This window comes from Haliaeetus leucocephalus, unplaced genomic scaffold (genome assembly GCF_000737465.1).
Source record: "Haliaeetus leucocephalus isolate CR32 unplaced genomic scaffold, Haliaeetus_leucocephalus-4.0 Scaffold162, whole genome shotgun sequence".
In the NCBI taxonomy this organism is placed as follows: Eukaryota; Metazoa; Chordata; class Aves; order Accipitriformes; family Accipitridae; genus Haliaeetus; species Haliaeetus leucocephalus.
This window is the reverse complement of record NW_010972598.1, coordinates 2,391,934-2,410,706: the sequence shown is the minus strand read 5'-3', so window position 1 is coordinate 2,410,706 and position 18,773 is coordinate 2,391,934. Positions and strand designations below refer to the sequence as shown.

Genomic DNA, 18,773 nt, shown 5'->3' with positions numbered 1-18,773 from the left:
ATATTAAAAAAATGTATATTTTTGCACTCTCACAATGGAATTGGAATTCAGCCTTTTTTAAAAATAGTCAATGATGACAGACTGCACTTGGAAACACAAGAAAAGTTATGTGCAAATAAACTGCCTTTCATATAAATCACAATTCAAGAGCATCAACACTGTCAGCTGAGATGCTTTAATTATTCTGAGCATCAACAACTGTGATTTTCAGGGTCTCTGATTAATACTGTAAATGTCATTAATGCAAGACGATGTTCAAATTATGTCCAAAATCATTCTGCGTCTGCTTTTCATTTAATAAGGTCTTTCACCTGCATTCATTTAAGATGATTACAAAGTTCAAACTGCTGCAAAGTCAGGCATCAGTTATAAGACTTGAGTGGAAGACAGAGGTAATAATCACTTGTTTGCTAAAGGTCATGGTTTTTAATGGGGCCTCCTAGATTACACTCGCTAACAGTCTCAGTCTGTATGAGTGACTATTTTTGGATAATGGCCATGGACAGAATTTCTTCTTCAGCAGATTTGACCTGTTATATTTACTTCCGTTTTACTGGTATGCTGTGGTGCACAGATTGTAGACTATATAAGATTTATAAGACAAATCTCATGGCTCTCTCGTTACTTTAGAAAAGGCAAAAATCAGAAGCTTTAAATAAAGTCCTTCATATCTACAACCAGACTTATTTGTCTTTTACAGTGAAAACTGTTATAAGGTAATTTTGGTAACATACCAGCAAAATTAACAGCAAGTAATTACCAAAACATTATATCTATATGTATCTGTAGCTACACAGATTTTCTAACAGATCGTTGGTTTTGTACAGTGAAAAATTCAATAACCCTAATACAAGGGGTTGACAAGGATGTGCTAATAAAATATTACTTATGTTAAAGAAGTTTGAAGGCTGTTGAAGAAAGATAGGGGGCTGTAACAGAAGCCCCCAAAAGTTCAAGCAGCAGATGGTAGTAGAGACTTTTGACAGTACCGGCACAGGATGATACCTGGGCTCCAGGGCTAAAAATACAAATCATATATCGTCAGATCCCTAGTGAAGGAATGCAACCTTGGGAGCTGGGTAGAACATACCACATATATAGTAAAACTTGGATATAAAATGGAACTTGGGGAGCAACAAAGAAAGACCAAGCAGGACAACTGTGTTAGCAAACACAAAACAATAAATAAAAGCAGCTCCAAGAGCAACAAGGAAGAAATAGTCAATATCAACATCATACTCTTTCTATCAGGATACAGATGTAATCCTTCACCATGCTTCTAGAAGATAACTTCGCATTATTGACCCTTGGACCCTAAGGAGCCTAGAAAAATTGAGCCTAACACCAGAGAAAGAAATAGATACTGAACAGCTTGTGTATATCAGTTTTAACTATACTAATATTTGGGATTAGCAATAATTGGATAATTAGGGATATAGATGTGAGCAGCTATCTGTGTGGAGTATTCTAACTGGACAAATAACAACTCTGATTAGATTGCTAATACTTCAATTAGACTAAGAAAAAAATCTTGGCTCTGCATATAAGGTGCATTTCTTTAGTCCACATAAACTGCATGGGGTGTTTAGTTTGGTTCCTTGCTCACGGAACTTGGCTAAATTTCAATGCAATAAAATTATGCTAATAAAAGGTTTTTATTAAATCTCCATACTGAACTGAAGCAGTGAAAATTGAAGTAAAGATGCAAAAATAAATGTATGATGGCTCATAAAAAGTTTTTGTGATTGCAGAAGGAAAAGCTTGGTCAGTCTCAAATTGTAATTTGTCAGATGCCTGTCTTGGACACAGCCAGAAACAGCACAAAACCCAACATAGCATCAGACTTAAAATCATGCACTGTCTAGGACCGTGACTCAACCTCATTAGCAGACAGCAACATTCTAACAAAACAATTTAAAGTGATATTGATTCTAGTGTTATGACTCCAGAGTTGCCATTTATAACCAAAAAAACCTCACAGCTTCTGAGAGGTAAAGATGGTTTTGACAAATAAATTGGTTTAGTATCATGGATTTTAGAACTGACATACTAAGGTGCTTCTAATGTTACTTGATAAAAGTTTATGAAAAGTGGAAAAGAAACTGGAAAATATTTTATATTATTAGCAAAGCTAATCATTTCAGAGCACACCGTTCTGTTAGTGGAAGAGGTAAATGAAGAGAGACTTCCAAAAAGAAATGCTGTACAGTTTTAAGAGGGGACACATGGGAGTTGCTAGTTCAGAAGTACTACTTGTCAGAAATTTGAATATATTTGAATCTCTTCAACAAAATATGACATGAAAAAAATGACCTAGCTAAGTAATAATGGTTATTAAATGCCCAAACCTGCTGATGCAGTTCTACAGAGAACATGAACTTTTAATAACATAGTCTTTCCTCTACATGATTCTCTCCCTTGCTCAAAGGCAAAACACTTTGATGTATGGATGTAAGAAGTAATAATAGAAGAGAGGACCACACTGATAAAGCAACGAACTGTTAACTGTTTAACTGGGTGGGAAAACTTAGTCATAGCTAGAATACCAGCTGCAAACATGGGTACACATGCACACACACAGTTTGGGGAATTACATCCTGCTGGTGATGGCACAGATGCCAATAATATCAGTCTTAGTGAACAAACAAAACAAAACAAAACAAAAAAAACAACAAACCACATGAATGCCAACCAAAAGAAACAAGTAAGCCAGTTGTTTTGCAGGTCTAGTCATGTTTCACAGGAATACTATGTATGAAGCTGCATAGGTTCATTCAAATCATTACTATTCATATTAAACTCACACTATCCATATGAATGCAGACTGAAAGGCTGTACTTTCTGCTTCAGCAGAGTGAATGTTAGGATATATTGCTGAGAGATACAATTACAGTATCTGTTACAAAAATTAAAGCTTGGGGAAAACATAGTGTGGATTAATGTCCCTTTAGTTACATTTGCCATAATACTCATTCAGTGTTCTGACTAGTATTAAATTGCTGGAAAGCAAAATCTCACAAATATGGCTCCCACACACCACTTTAGTTACAGATACCCTCTGTTCTTTTAGTGGCATGAAAAACCCCTGTGTTCAGATTCCATAGAGTTACGTTGTTATTTCAAACACAGCATTTATAGGCATTAGAGAAGTAAGATTAGGCTGCAGTGGTTAGAGAGCACAAAATGCCATTCCGTCAATAAAGGTCAGCACTTCCATTATTCTTGCTTGTTTCAGCACATGAGTTTCCCCTAGACAATTTACAGGAAATGGAAGGGAAAATAACCAAATCATTGGAAAAATTGTTACAGATGCCATCTGGTCTTCACAGATGGGCCTGTACTGTAGGTCATGTACATCTCTGTTCCCTCTGTCATCACTCACTGAAGAATTCAAAGCAGGTAAAGAAACAGAAGCAATGACTCTAGAAAGTATACTATCAGCACACCACTTGGAGATTTAGCCACTGCATCTCCACTTAACACTCCACTGAGAGTCAAAGAAAGTTCTCCAGGCTGATGAAATCTCACTCAAAAGGGATACAAAATCTGTTAGTCAGAAAGTCAAAGGTTAGATCTGTAATGAATCACAGTGGAATTGTGAAAGACAACTGAAAAAAAAAAAGGTGTATCACAAAAATATGGCAATACTCGTTATTGCAATACTGCTGTCACTACACTATACACTGTCCAAAAATATAATTAATCTTGTCCTCAATGTCTTTTCATAATCCAGATGAATTATCTCCAAATTACAAATGGGAAACAGAGGCACAAAATTACTAGCATTTTGTCAAACAGGACAGGAGAACTATGATTCATATCTATGTTCCCACTGCAATTTTCTAAAAGCAATGCTTGATTTTAGACACTCCCCATGCTCTTAAGCAAACTGCATTCTGGTAAGATTACAAGAATTCTCCAGCCATGAGGAATTTACTTTTTTTATAGCACTGCACAAATGAAGAGTTTCTGTGGTTCCAATCTTCCTACTTAAAGAAGTGGGGAGGGGATGTTTACTAAGATAAATGTTGTTTCATGTATTATTTAAAATAATATCTACCTCTTACTTATCAGCATCCTAAGGAGTTAAGCACAAAGTGCCTGTATGCCTTTCAGCTTGCTTGATATGGAGTGATTTATTCAAAACCATTCAGCAGCACAACCTAGACTTAACCTTCCTTCTCTCACACTCAGAGTCTCCCTCTGCATGATCACATTCAGTCTTAAAGGGAAGAAATTAGCTGAGATCTGACAGATTAGAAGAGTGATGCAACAGACCATCCTAGCATTAGCAAAAAACTATGGCTACTGTTGCATTTCAGTATAACACGCTATCTGCCACTGCTTTCCCACTGTATTCTCCTCAAGACACCATCCGTCTCTTTCTTCAGGAAAACGGTGTTACACTGGCTAATGACTATTATCTCATTTATTCTCACTCGTCAGAAGTCATTCACTGCACTAATAGTTAATGTTACAATTGCTATGTCAATTATGAAAACTTACTTAGCTTGTAGAAGGGCAATTCATGCAAAAGTCATCATTACATTTACTTGCTTTGAAGGGAAATTGGAAAATACACACAAAACATAATGTTTCATCTAATTCATTCTACAATATAGCCTACTTCAGTGGCAAAAAGCTGGAAGTCACACCTCTAGCATGCTACCACCAGGACACCACCACGTAAGAACTTCTGTAGCATTTCAGCCACGCAGGAACCATGTACTTTTCAAGGAATTAACCTAATAAACCAATACTTTTCAAGGAATTAACCTTAATAACCCGAGTGAGAACAGCAGTTACTCTGAGCTTAGGGCCACATAAATAAAGTAAAATTTCATTTCTACTTCTACAAGATAAATGGGAAAGAACTTAGCTTAAAAAAAATAAAAAGCGAGAGGGGAATTTTCCCCCTCAACTGCATCTACTACATGCTTCAAATGTTCAAGAAAGTACCCGTCCCAAGGATAGCTAACGCCACAATAACACAACACACTGAACATTTCCAGTAACACTCTGAAGTCTAACTGGCTAATACATAAGCATGTAAGTAGTCCATCTTGTAAGTACTATTCAAGATAGCTCGCAAAAACAACAGGACAAAAATATTTAAATGTAACTAACAACATAGCTAAAACTTAAATTGATGCTAATATATTCATGTCAACTGTGGACTACCCAGTTAAAATCCATTTACCATGTCTATGTGGATTATATGAAAAGGTCAAAAAGGTGGGATAAAGGAGAAAAGTGAGAACATACAGAAAATATTTCCTCTTGCTAAAGCCTGCCAAGATAACGAAGAACAAAACCACTGACATTTGGACTAAATCAGGTGAATGACTGTGAATTTGTAACAAGCTTCACTTCCATTTTGGTGATCCTCAAATACTGTTCTGAAGGTGATGCAAAGACCATTCCATGCATTGAGGGAAAAAATGGAAATTACCTAGACTTAGCCTCTTCTGACTAGTCTCCCCCACCTCTTGCTTTATATTTAGATTGTAAATTTTATGCACAGAAATTATCTTTTCAGTTTGCCAACAGAACGCTAAGCCCAGCAGCCTCCTTTGCGTGACACAAGTGCAGGCAACAAACAGCAGCGTTTAGGCTGGCTGATGAACACATGGCGACAGCGGAGGCTTCCCTCCCTGGAAACTGCAGAACGAGCACCAGTGAAGTAAAACCACCATCAAAAGACTTGATCAACAAGTTGACCAGGACACCAACATCAACACTTAGCATGGAAGACTGTTTATGAGACCAGCATTCGTTCCTTCCTCAAGAGAACCCCTCTCAGCATCCCTGTGGGATGTTTGGTCACTGCCCCGGGGGAAGAGGACCACCTAGGCAATCTCCAGCACCGTTTCCAGAAGCACCTGCACAAGCCTGGTGGTCTCATTCAACCCTGCTTATCTTGCCATACTCGTCAGACAGAGCAATTGGTGCTACGGCTCACATGAAGACAAACATATTGCAAGTGACAGAATGATGCGATGCTAAATATCTTTCTCTCAGTGCCTCACATGCAGTGTTTTGTCCTTGAACCTACTCCACGTCCTTTAATATTGCCGAGAGCAACCAAAAATAAGCCCCATGAAATGATCTACTTAAAGAAACTATTTCACAGGACTCAAAGGGTAGAATTCCTGTTTGAAGGGGGAGCAAGAAGTATAGTTCTTCAAAACATGTAAAAAGAAACAAACAAACAAAAGATGGTAAGTCAACGTCCTGTGCTAACACCCTTCCAGACAACATAAACTGACATCTCAGCATCTGTGTTTGTCTTCATTTAGATAACAGACATCAGGGTTGGAAGGAAAGGTAGAACCTTCAGGGACAATCCACGGTTACACGTTTATACCTGTACAACATGTCTGATTTTCCATAGTTTACAGTGAGAGCTCCTAAACATTGGAATACAGGACTAGAAAGGATTGTCAAGTCCAGTGTCCTGGAATCAAAGTTAGCCCTCAACTCCTGGAAAGAAAAAACCATAAACTGAAAGAATCCCAGAGACTATAGCATTGGCTATGGCCTGCCTGACTAACTATATACCAAAGTTTCTGTTAAAATGTTAATGGCATGACAGCTACAGATGCATCAACACAGGTAAATACAAACACAACTACATAAATAGAACATGTCCACACACTTTTCTTCTGGATGTACCTCAAAACAAGATACGAATGCTACCTCAATATAAGAACAGGACAGTGTGTTTAGTAAACACCTGAACATGAACTTCAACATCCCAAAGTAATGTTATAGAAGTGGAGTTGATGGTAAAGAGAAAGCAAGATCAGAACTATTTTTTTCCACTGTACATGAACCTAAGGGCTTCAGGTCACAACTGTCTGTAGAACAGAACAGTTGCTTAAACTTTGAAAAGATTTTCCTACAGCAGAGATACTATTCTTGCACTACACGTTTTTGAGAAACGAGCACAGATAAAGCACTGTATCATTTACCCCTGTTTTAAACAATCCAAAGGTATTTCTCCTCTCTCTTGGAAACCAAACCAGTGCATTAACTTTACTGGGCACTAGTATGGCACTTCTACTCTGACGGACACTGATGTTCCCTCCAGACCACAGGAGCCAGAATCTAAGTATTTCATTCAGGTAGTGTGATGATTCCACAGAGTAATAGACATGATTTATGAAAAGGTACTAAAAACCTTTAGCTCCTAGTGACTTGAATGAGATTTGTCGTTGCTTAGTAACTCTTAAACTGAGACATTTGAAAGCTAGTAATACTGTGAGCAGCTGGGTAGAACTCTTGTTGTTTATAGTATTCTAATTGTCTAAAACTGCATTCCTGTGACCATAGCACTTTACCATCTGTTGTAATACTTTGATAAATTTAAGGTACTGTGTACAAAATAAACAGCTGATCTTCACAGAATTTCACTAAGATGAGTTTAAGTACACCGCAGACCACCTATTTTACAGAAGACAGCTAAAATAAACTACTCCAGTCATACAGAAATCTTAGTATAGCCCTGTATGATAGCATTATTCATACACCAAGTTTTCCATTTGCTACTGAGAAGCCATCCTGGTTTACGATTTTGAACTTATTCTTCAGATCACACTTAAATGCCTGCAGCACTAAATGTGCCAACGTCAGGGGGTTTCTGGTACAGCCACAAAATGTTCTATATTCTCTCCTCCATACAGACGAAAGTGTACAACATAAAGAGAATTCTTATCATAAAACACCTGCCTCAACTTCGTGTAATTTTGAGGGTTTATTACTAAGCTTTGTCTTTCTTCTTGTTGATATTGATTCCACACCAAATGCAATTGTATGGCTCCTGCTCATATCAAGAAATGCTGTGAATCTACATGTGAGGGCAGAATCTAGCTCACAGAAGATTAATACCTCTTACAGTCTGTGGTTCAGAGAAGTGTAGGTGTTAAGAACCACTAATATGTCTTCCTTTTGAAAGGCATTCAGTAAACTGCTTATTCATCCTGAGGTAAAAGTAGATCAGAAAAACTGTGGTTTTCCACCAGAATTTAGGGCACTTTTAAATAACAGCTATTCAAGATACTTCAGTGCAATTCATTTTTACAATGAGGAAGACAAAGTACAATAGTGTTACATCACATACATGAGATGCTGTCAAAAACTATTATATATTTAAATGTCCTCTAATACAACCTTTTGTTCATGTTTTTTCAATTATGATCAATTATGAATCAAGAATCAGATTACAGTAAAAGTGGGCCTGGCTGGCATAATATTCCTTCCAAATAAATTCCATGGGGGCTGTATGTATATTTTATTTTTTCAATGTGGATTGCTATTTAATCAACAATGAAGAACAGTCACAAAAGCGTAACGGCCACAAAATCGACATGCCAGTAAGAGTCCTGACCCCACAGACTCTGTCACAAAAGCAGACCCACCCCACTGCCCCTGCTTGTCCCACAGCAGCAGGACTCTGCACTGCTCAGAGGGTATTTATAACTGCCAATCCATTTGCTAGATTAGATTGCTGAAATACTGTAAGTGCATATGCATGTACATACATGTACATTCACATTATACAACCATCTACGTCATCACGAATAACTGGAACAGAAAGAAAAAAAAATTCCTTTGGTGTTATCGGGAACAATTTTCACTTTCAGCTGGATAATCCTTGTACATCTGAACTGCATTGTGAAGCGAGCCTCCCTGTTTTCTGTCTCGTCCTCTGTGGCACAATACCTCCTCCCTAGAACTTCACACTCTGTTAGTCAAACAGGATTCAGCACAGGTCAAAGGAAGAGGAAAGCAAATGCACAACTCCAGTGGAAGTGATGCAGAAGAGTAAATACAGCTTCAAAATTCCCATTTTACCCAGTTTCAGTAAAAATGGTACAAGAAGGCCAGGAGAAGGATGATTTCACTGTGAAGGATAAATTTCTATCTGGATTGTCCTTGGGGTCTATTTGGCTGTTACTTAAGGTTTTTCAGAACTAAACCAGCACATCTTTGATATGAATACAACATGATAAATTCTTAAAGACTTCCCTAAAAGGATTTCTCATTTGAGTAACACTGTGGATCTAATACACTTCAAATTTCATGTAATGGCTATCAAAGATGTCAACTGAGTAAAGATAGCACAATTATAAAAATCTTGAAAAACAGGCATCTTCATTGAAACAAATATGGATAAAATATACATTAGAGTGTCACCTCTCCAGTTCCTGTTCATCAGCAATAAACTTTTAGCCAGAAGTATATTTGAAGGAAGTGCAGATAACAACAGTGAGAAAAAGCAAGAGTGATGTCTCTGGCATTTGATGCCCTGATCACCTTCACAGACAAAGCAGCTTCTCTGAAACTCAGCCCATAATGCTGTCTTCTCAGAGATACACAGAGCATTACAAACAAATTCAGAGATTCATAGCAGCATCTGACAAAGGAAGCTTGCAAACACATAACCACACATGAGCACAAAACAGGCCCCAAAATTTAGGAGGCTAAATAGTCCAAATGCCAAGCTCCCATCCCTGCCAGTATGTTATCTAGTAAAAGCTTCACTGACGGTTACAATAGCTTCATGAGATGCTCCTAAACCTGTTCCTACAGCTCCATTTCTTAGCCAGCCTGCTCTCCTGCACTAACCCCAGGCAGTTCTCACTCCCCAGATGAAGCTACAGTTCCCAACTCTGCTTCTCAGACAGTTCAGCTCCAAGGACTAATGTCCCCTGTGGCTTCCCAGCCAACCTCATTCCCGCTACATCTCTTCCAGTTACTCTTACAACCGACACATACTTTAATAACTAGCTCAACCTTTTTATCTCCAACCTTTTTTATAGCTGGTGGCAATCAAGACCAAAAATCAAAATTCTCGGCTGATCCCTTTGCCATGGGAAATTGTACATGTACTTTTTCTTCATTGTACCATAATCTCAAAGCTTCATTTGAAGATGTTTTTCTAAAGTGGTCAATCTCCTCCAACTCCTAATGTCACCCTCAAAGTTTTCTTCCCTTATTCACTTTTGTAAAGTTCATATTACCGCTATTAAAATCTAGACTTCTTGCCTTGATCAAAGCTGACAAAAGGTATCCTCCTATATTTCCAATTTCTTCCCCCTACCACTGCAATGTGTTTCTATAAAAAAAAAAAAAAAAAGGAAGCCATTCGGGATAGTATTTTGCAAGCTCAGCCCTAATGGCTCCCTCTTCTGTAGAAAATAGCTTGCTCTATTTTACCAAAGAAAAGGATTTTTAGCTTTTCCACTGCTCTGACACTGACATGTCACTATCATGCCTCAGTTTACCCACCTGTAACACAGAGAATAATTATATGCATCTCTCTTGTAAAAGCTTTATTTTTTTAGAGATATGGTTGGAAACCAGCTATTGTTCACACTCTCTATTATATATCTGCAGTCTTTACCTTTCCCCAACGCTCTGTCGGAAAAGTTTTATAGCATGTAAAAAACAATTGAACATATTCTGCTGGTGATTTTATTCTGTTCTTTCTAGGCTTGACCTGGGATTTAGATTTGTAAATGCACTTCATAAGCCCAATTTCTTCTCTTTTAGCAGCTTTTACAGACTGATTTGAAGAAGCTGGTGTAGTGCAAGTTGTATTTACATGCAAATATTTTAACGTGGCCTCATTATAGCTCATATCAGCTTTGGTGGGAATGTGTCAAATGTTATCATATGATAGAGGTTACTGTAAAAATTCCTTCAGTCCACAAAGAACGTTGTAAGTCTGAAGTAAAAGAAAACAAAACTCAAAACTCCAAAACAAACAATTTCTGATTCCGTATTGCACGTCACTATCAACAGCATCATTGTTTCCATAGCTACAAATGTAGACTGCTTCAAAGGAAAGAAGCAGAGAAACTGAAAATGACAATGCACAATCAAAACAGGCACATAGAGTTTTCAGACAGCATATGTGGGATGGAGAAAGGAAGTAACATGGTAGCACAGAATTCTGTGGGGTTTTTCCATTTGACAGTAATGCCAGTGATCTGAGCACATCAAGCTCAGAACAGCATGCAGCAGTAAACCTCTCACTGCAATATCACTTGATACATTTCTACACCTAGTGGAAGGAAGAGGAGAACAGAAAGGGTGGAAAACACCAGCAGGAATCACCAAAGCAAATACACAGGGCAGGTGCCCCTCTCGCAGATCTAGCCACCTGCAAACTCAGACAGACGTATTTTTAATCACGTTTCCTTGGCATTTTCAGTGGTTCTGTATAGTTGTGAAGACAATCAAATCCTTTATACTGCTCTTATCACAAATGATGCCAACACATACATGCTACGCCTAGTACTAACAACAACCGTTCCAGGAGAGGATACAGCGTTGAAGTGAATCACTGCACAGGGGATAGATACAAAACATGAGGGTGTGACCGTACAGGGAAACGTGCAGTCTCACCACACGAAAGGCACTCCACAGTATCTAGCAACTATTCTGTCCTTCAGTATTAACGTTCCTGCCCTCTAAGTATTACCTATGTAATAGCTTACTTCACTACCAGCCAGCTACTCCAGAACTATGACAACATCCTCATAACACTCACAGTGGATAGGGAGGTAAATTCTGTTCTTCCTACAGCTGGAATTTCAGAGGTCCACAAATGCGGACCTTTCTCCGTCAATTCTATAATGATGAATGTTGTAATAAAACCAAACCCAGCATCCAAGACTGGCAACAGTATCACTCTTCTTCTTGGAAGAAGAAACTGCATAATGTAGAGGTATACTATAATTTAATTTAAAAACAACAACAATGACAAAAACAATCACACTTACCTCTAGTACTTTGGCATTTGTAATGTAGTAACAAACTCAGTAGTTTACACTGGGAGCAAGATGCCTCCATAGATTGTGATGGTATATTCAGAAATGCATAGTATCAGACTAATTCTTCCGTTATCAAAGTGGGTGACAGCACTTAGAAAAATCCCACCTACCATGTCCTTCCTTAGTCTCACAGGCTCTAAGGAATACAGTTATCTGTGATATCATTTTCTTCCAACAATCTTTTTTAAGGCAGCAGTTGATAAAAGACACATGAGAACACACTATTATCTGCACACTACCCTGGAAGTCATCTCTGGTACAAGCACAGGAGAGGAGAATGGTTATTAGAAGATGGTGGTCACTATTTCCTCAGTGTTGTCACTGCATGGCTATTTCTCCTTTACAACAACAGTTGCTAACTATCACGCTTTGGAAGTATGGCTTCTATGAAGAATATCAGATCATGATGGCCTTCTATGATGGGGTTACAGCATTGGTGGATAAGGGAAGAGCAACAGACTTCATCTACCTGGACTTGTGCAAAGCATTTGACACTGTCCCACGTGACATCCTTGTCTCTAAATTGGAAAAACATGGATCTGATGGATGGACCACTCGGTGGATAAGGAATTAGCTGGATGGTGGCACTCGAAGAGTTGCAGTCAAGAGCTCGACACCCAAGTGGAGAGCAGTGACGAATGGCATTCCTCAGGGGCTGGTATTGGGACCGGCGCTGTCCAACATCTTTGTTGGCGACACAGCCAGTGGGATTGAGTGCAGCCTCAGCAAGTTTGCCAACGACACCAAGCTGTGTGGTGCGGTTGACATGCTGGAGGGAAGGGATGTCATCCAGGGGGACCTTGACAGGCTGGACTGTGAGAACCTCATGAAGTTCAGCAAGGCCAAATGCAAGGTCCTGCACATGGGTCAGGGCAATCCCAAGCACAAATACAGGCTGGGTGATGAGTGGATTGAAAGCAGCCCTGCAGAGAAGAACTTGGGGGTATTGGTGGATAAAAAACTGAATATGAGCCAGAAATGTGCATTTGCAGCCCAGAAAGCCAATTGCATTCTGGGCTACATCAAAAGCAGCGTGACCAGCAGGTCGAGGGAGGTGATTGTCCCCCTCTACTCTGCTCTCATGAGAGCCCAGCTGGAGTACTGTGCTCAGCTCTGGGGCCCCCAGCGTGAGAAAGACATGGACCTGCTCGAGTGGGTCCAGAGGAGGGCCATGAAGATGATCGGAGGGCTGGAGCACCTCCCCTATGAGGACAGGCTGAGGGAGTTGGGGTTGGTTCAGCCTGGAGAAGAGAAGGCTCCAAGGGAGACCTTACAGCAGCCTTCCAGTGCTTAAAGGGGGCCTACGGGAAAGATGGGGAGGGACTCTTTATCAGGGAGTGTAGTGATGGAACGAGGGGTAATGGTTTTAAACTGAAAGAGGTTAGATTTAGATTAGATATTAGGAAGAAATTCTTTACTGTGAGGGTGGTGAGACACTGGCACAGGTTGCCCAGAGAGGCTGTGGATGCCCCATCCCTGGAAGTGTTCAAGGCCAGGTTGGATGGGGCTTTGAGCAACCTGGTGTAGTGGAAGGTGTCCCTGCGCAAGGCATGGGGGTTGGAACTAGGTGATCGTTAATGTCCCTTCCAACCCAAACCATTCTATGATTCTATGATCATGGTAAACTAAGAAGGAGCTTGAGATTACAAATTCAGCACTTGCTATACATGAGTACTGGCATATATGACCTTCAACAATTGTCACAAGAACAGAACAAACACCTCATTATCGTCATTACAGCATTGAAAGGCCCAACTGTTAGAAATTCTAATCAGCTTTGGCAAAAGCTATTTTAACACTCGGGGCAGTGAGGAAGGTAGACAATCAAAGTCTCAGTCACAAGAATATTACTATTCAGACAAGGCTAATCTTATTGCTACAAAATAAAGCTATCACCTCTCAAACGAAGCTAGTTCAGACAGCAATACAATAACCATTAAACTTACAAATTAGAACTCCTAATCCTTGCAGCATACGTTTGACTAAAAAAGTAAGCAAAGTACAGACCAGACAGATAAGCAAAGGTTTAGCAGGACCAGCAGTAGGTCTAAAATGGAAGTTCCTCAAAGACGCCTCTTATTATTTTAATTATTTGTGCCATGCATGAGATTAAAAAGGAAAAAAAAAAGGCAGGTCAGGCTCAGAAACTTAGAAAAGCTGCACAATATGGGCCTTATATTACATCCAAGTTTCTTCTTTAAGATGTAGCTTGCAGCAGTAAGTCAGTGTTGCTGAAATCTGAGATTTTTGTATGAGCAACTTGTGATGTTAAAATACTATGGATTCTAGCATCTTATCTCTTTTAATTGCTGACTGGAATGGACTCTGTTGGAGAGGAAGTAAAAGCAGGGCTTTTACATTTTTCATGTTTGCCTCAGGCTACTAGCAGAAAAATTTAGGGCTTTTTCTAAGGTATGTCAGTACCAATGATGTGTCACATGTCATTACTTTATAATTAGGGTGATAGCCAAAAAGAATAATGCAGCTGACATTCTGTTAAAATAAAAAAGTATTCCCCAAGGCATAAAAACACTGACACGAGCATCTTAAAAGGCAGTGTAAAAATGATATAAGGAACTGTTTATCTGTGCTGTTGTCTTTTCCATCACAGATTCAAATAAATAATTCTAAGTTATGTATGCATTGAATATTTAGTTATCCTATGCTGACTTTAAAAAAAAATCATATCTGAGAGCAGAATGCAATGAAACCCTTCTTTGTCTAGGAATACAAGCTATTATGAGAATAACAGGCTATCTACACTCTATATTACTCTAGATTATAATTTGATAATCCATCTTTCTTCAACCCTTCAAATAAGTAACTAATTACAAACCAAATACATTTAAAAAAATAGAACAGCCTTTTTTGTCAAGAGTGTGCAATTTACTTAAAGTGCAATAATGATTCTGTAATGATTCAAGACTTAACTACTGAATTTGTAAACACCAGAACTTCATTCTGTGTAGAATTTTCTATAAAATGCTCCTGACAGAATCAGGATTTAGGAAACCCAGGGCTGTAACTCCATGTAGCTTAGAACATAGTTAATTCAGATTATGCCTGAAAGTTAGAGAGACGAGCAGAATTACCAGATTACAAAATTGTGTTTTATAGCCAAAGTAATGGTCTTCACTCTAGTTCTTCATTAACACAAGTAGTAAGAGATGTCCCATCTATTCCTTGCAGGTACACATACCACAAAATGTGTGCTATTCCATGAGTTGATGTTGTATAAACTACTGGAAGAAAGCATTTCCACATTTGTGGATTTCAGCAACGTTATTCAAAATATAAGACTTCAAATCCAGTTTCCTTCTGAAGCCAGCCAATAGCATGCTTACACTTTTTTTTTCCTAACGACTATTAATACTTTTCCAGTTGGCCAAAAAAAAAAAAAAAAAAAAAGAGTCCTTCATGAAGCTGGCAGATCGAGTTCTTTGTTCACTCTGCACAGTGTTTTCATTTCCAACACAATGACAGACAGAGGAGTATTGTGTTTTCAAATGTATTACAGGAATCCTGTGATTTAGTTGTTGCTATCAAGAATTATATTCAGAGATTATATATTCTGAAGTGAAATGATTTCCACCTAACTATCCTCCTGTTAAGTTCTAGACAGAGAATTTATAACACATTTGATTACAGCAATATCATACTGCAGAAAAAGGCAGGTAACTTTTTAAAAAGTTCTCTATTATTTTGTTGCCTACTCCTTGAATACTGCCAGAGGAAGGACTACTTGGTTTTCTCTCTAGTACTCTAACACCAGTGTGCACAATCTTAAATGATCTTTTGATTCACCATGCTACAAAAATAAATTGACATGTACAAAAATAAATATGGCAGGTAATGCTGTAGAAGGTCAGCGTTCTTCAGAAGTTTAATACTCAGTGTACCACTTGCACTTTAGTGATAACAAGGGAAGGAGCACTGCTACACTGGAAGACAGAAACTGGTATTATCCCTTTACCGCTGATTTAGAGAGAACTGAAAAGGTGTTTGATGCTTTGATTTGCTGAGCATACACCTGAGGTTTTGTGCCCTATCCCTGCTCCCCATTTTCAAATTTCCCCTGCATCACCAGGATTCTCATCACTTTCCTCGGCAGTTCCATTTCAGTCTGGAGGCTGCTTAGGGGTAATGTTAAATTTTGGCATAAGGTCACACTAAATATAATGGGTCACAAGCTTGACCCGTTCCTCAGACGAAGTCACCACAGCAGAAGAGAAACAGTTTCTCTGCGTTCCCCCTCCATGTACTAAATAAGATGAGAAAAGACTTCTTTCTGACAAATGTGGAAAGATTCTGTTTAGAAAGATCAAAAACCTATGAAGAACAAGATGAGCTTTGATATATTGCTTTTAATATATGCAGTATATTTTCACATATAAATTCATGCATACAATTGCGTTTTCAAACACACTTGTGGCGTTAACGGCAAGGTAAGCCCATATTTTTCTAGGTGTGCATTCTTACATAGATGGATAACCAAGGTTAATTTCATAAATTCATTCACTTATGTAAAAAGAGCCTAATTTTTCAAAATAGCAAGTACAACCAACTAACTGAGATCAGCAACGTATTTGAAAATAGGAAGAGAAAAAAGCATGCATCAGCCTTCAATTTGAGTCTATTTTTTTAATTTCTGGGAAAAGAATACTTACCACAGTTACCGATGATACCTCAGTTCACCTCAAAGACTAAACTGAGTACATATCAGATGCTTTCTATTACAGTTAACTTGCAAAAGGAAAAGTCAATGCCTCTAACAAAGTAAAAATATTGATTTTTTCCACCTGATAAAAACAACCACAAACAAGTTAGAAAGCACTGTGTTCTAGGAATAAACAAGTAGTTGCATAATTATGTATTTCAGCTTGTCAGAGCAAAGGTTTTTTTCTCCATTATTATTAGAATTTATTTTGTTATTCTTTTTTGATAAATGCAATTAAAGCTTTATAAAAAAAAAAAAAAACAACAAACATGTAAAAAAACCCACTCTCAAAATCCCCAAGCACTTACTGTCACTGAAGTGAAAGCACAGTGGCTAAATAAGCCCCACTATTGGAGTTCAGTGCCTGGAAATTTGTATATTGATGCTATTAGAATAACTACATTAGAAATCCTTCCCAGACAGAATCCCTGGAGTGTATGTGTTTGGGGGTTTTTTAGGTTGTGGCAACTGCAGATAAGTAATATCTTTAATCACTTTTTCCCCTCATATGAAATAAGTTAACGGTTCTGGCTTGCCTGCACTCTGAAAATCTTTGCCCAGAGACAGAAATACAAAATATTGTACCATACAGTTAATATTTAGCTTTAAATACGTGAATTCATTTTACAAATAGATTTTACAAGCGAACACTTGAATTCAAATTGTGTTCCAGTCTCTGGCACATTGCCACCATCACATATCATATGTATCAATGCAGAAAATGAATGAAGTACATCAAGTATTTCAAACTGAAAACCAACTGTTTCTGAACATGATGCAAAGTTGACACGTGTGTGTATTTTACCATTTAAACCAACAGAGCCAGTCATTTTCCAATCTAGTAGTACCTGGGATATAGATCTACTTTGCACATACCATTTAAACTGCATTAGGCAGCACAAATGTCAATAGACACAAAACATCCCAAATTACTGGCAGGTGATCGTGTTCCGAAATCACACTGCTCCATTCAACACAAAGCACAGCAGCAGCATCTATTCGTGAAATTGGAGAGAAACAGCAAAAATAATGGCCGCACTTGCCAGGCAAAAGCGTCCAGGATTTCACCATTTCCTGAAGTCCCTTCCTCAGCTTTTGAAAAAGCACAAGGGCTTACCTTTCTGTACACCAGCATGTTTGGGGATTCGTCAGCCACCCCGTTGCTGCTTTGCCCATAATTATTTCCTTGTGCCATGTCCCACAGATCTGATCCGCTTTTGAACGTTGCACTGTAAAAGGTAAAAGTGGTTTCAGTAAGACATCCCCTCAGGTCTCCTTCCTTCCCTGACGATTAATGGACCTGACTTTCTACCAACATGTGATCAGAATCAGTGTATGCTCTTACTCCAACAGATATTTACATTGGAGCGAAGCTGCTAATTCACCACTGACTGTCATTACTCTCTTTTGCCTGTAAATAATGAATGTAGTAAGTTAATCTAATTTGGACGTTAATGAATTGTCACTCCGAATAGCTCCCTGACATACCCTACCATGCAGCCGCCTGCTCGCAAAGCGCTCCTTCCTCGCCCGCACAGGCTTCCCCGAGGGATGCTCCGCACCTCCCGGAGCACAGGTCTGGGGGGACTGGCTCAGCCCACGGCTGAGCATTCAGCGGTGCCCTCTCCTCGCGGCTCAGGCCGTAGCTAGCAACTTTCACAAGCCCCGAACGCGCACAAAGCAAACCGGACGCTTTAAACTTCTCCTTAAATCACCAGCACGTGTGTGCTCTTACACGTATGCCGGCGGAGGGAGGCAGGCGACAGGGGGGAAAGGAAGAAGCAAGCCAGAAACCCTTTCCGGTTGTTTTCACCTACTTTCATGGTACTTCGCCGCAAAACGCCGGCTCCGCCGCCAGCCCCGTCTCCTCCCCGCCCTCCCCCCGCTCACACGGGAGCCGCACGAAGCAAGAGCTCGGGTCGTGCCGTAGCTCCGGCTTTGCACGCAGGTGTAAGAACGCGCTCCATCTACAGACCGCACCGGCGGCTGCGGGGAGCCCGGAGGGCTGAGCTCTACTCCAAACACTTACCTCCAAAGCCCCCCCCCCGACCTCGCGCCTCCGGGTTTCACCGCGCCTCGCCCGCAGCGCCGGCTCCCCCTGCCCTGCCCTGCCCTGCGTCCGTCCAGGGGTGCGCGGCTCTCGGCACCGAACGGCCGGGACGGAGAACCGCCTGGCCCGGCAGGGAGCCCGGCGCGGAGCCCGGCGCGGCGCA

At 39.6% G+C, this 18,773-nt stretch overlaps 1 protein-coding gene across 2 annotated transcripts in view; it reads right to left on the bottom strand.

The window, feature by feature from the left end:
- RGS7 (regulator of G-protein signaling 7) overlaps positions 1 to 17,773 on the bottom strand; it is a 261,391-nt gene extending 243,618 nt beyond the window's left edge. For both annotated transcript variants that reach the window (XM_010562608.1, XM_010562609.1), the window contains exon 1: positions 17,678 to 17,773. In XM_010562608.1, the coding sequence (XP_010560910.1) occupies positions 17,678 to 17,755 (78 nt within the window). In that variant the 5' untranslated portion in view covers positions 17,756 to 17,773. The remainder of the gene's footprint in view (positions 1 to 17,677) is intronic.
- Positions 17,774 to 18,773: the final 1,000 nt, after the last annotated feature.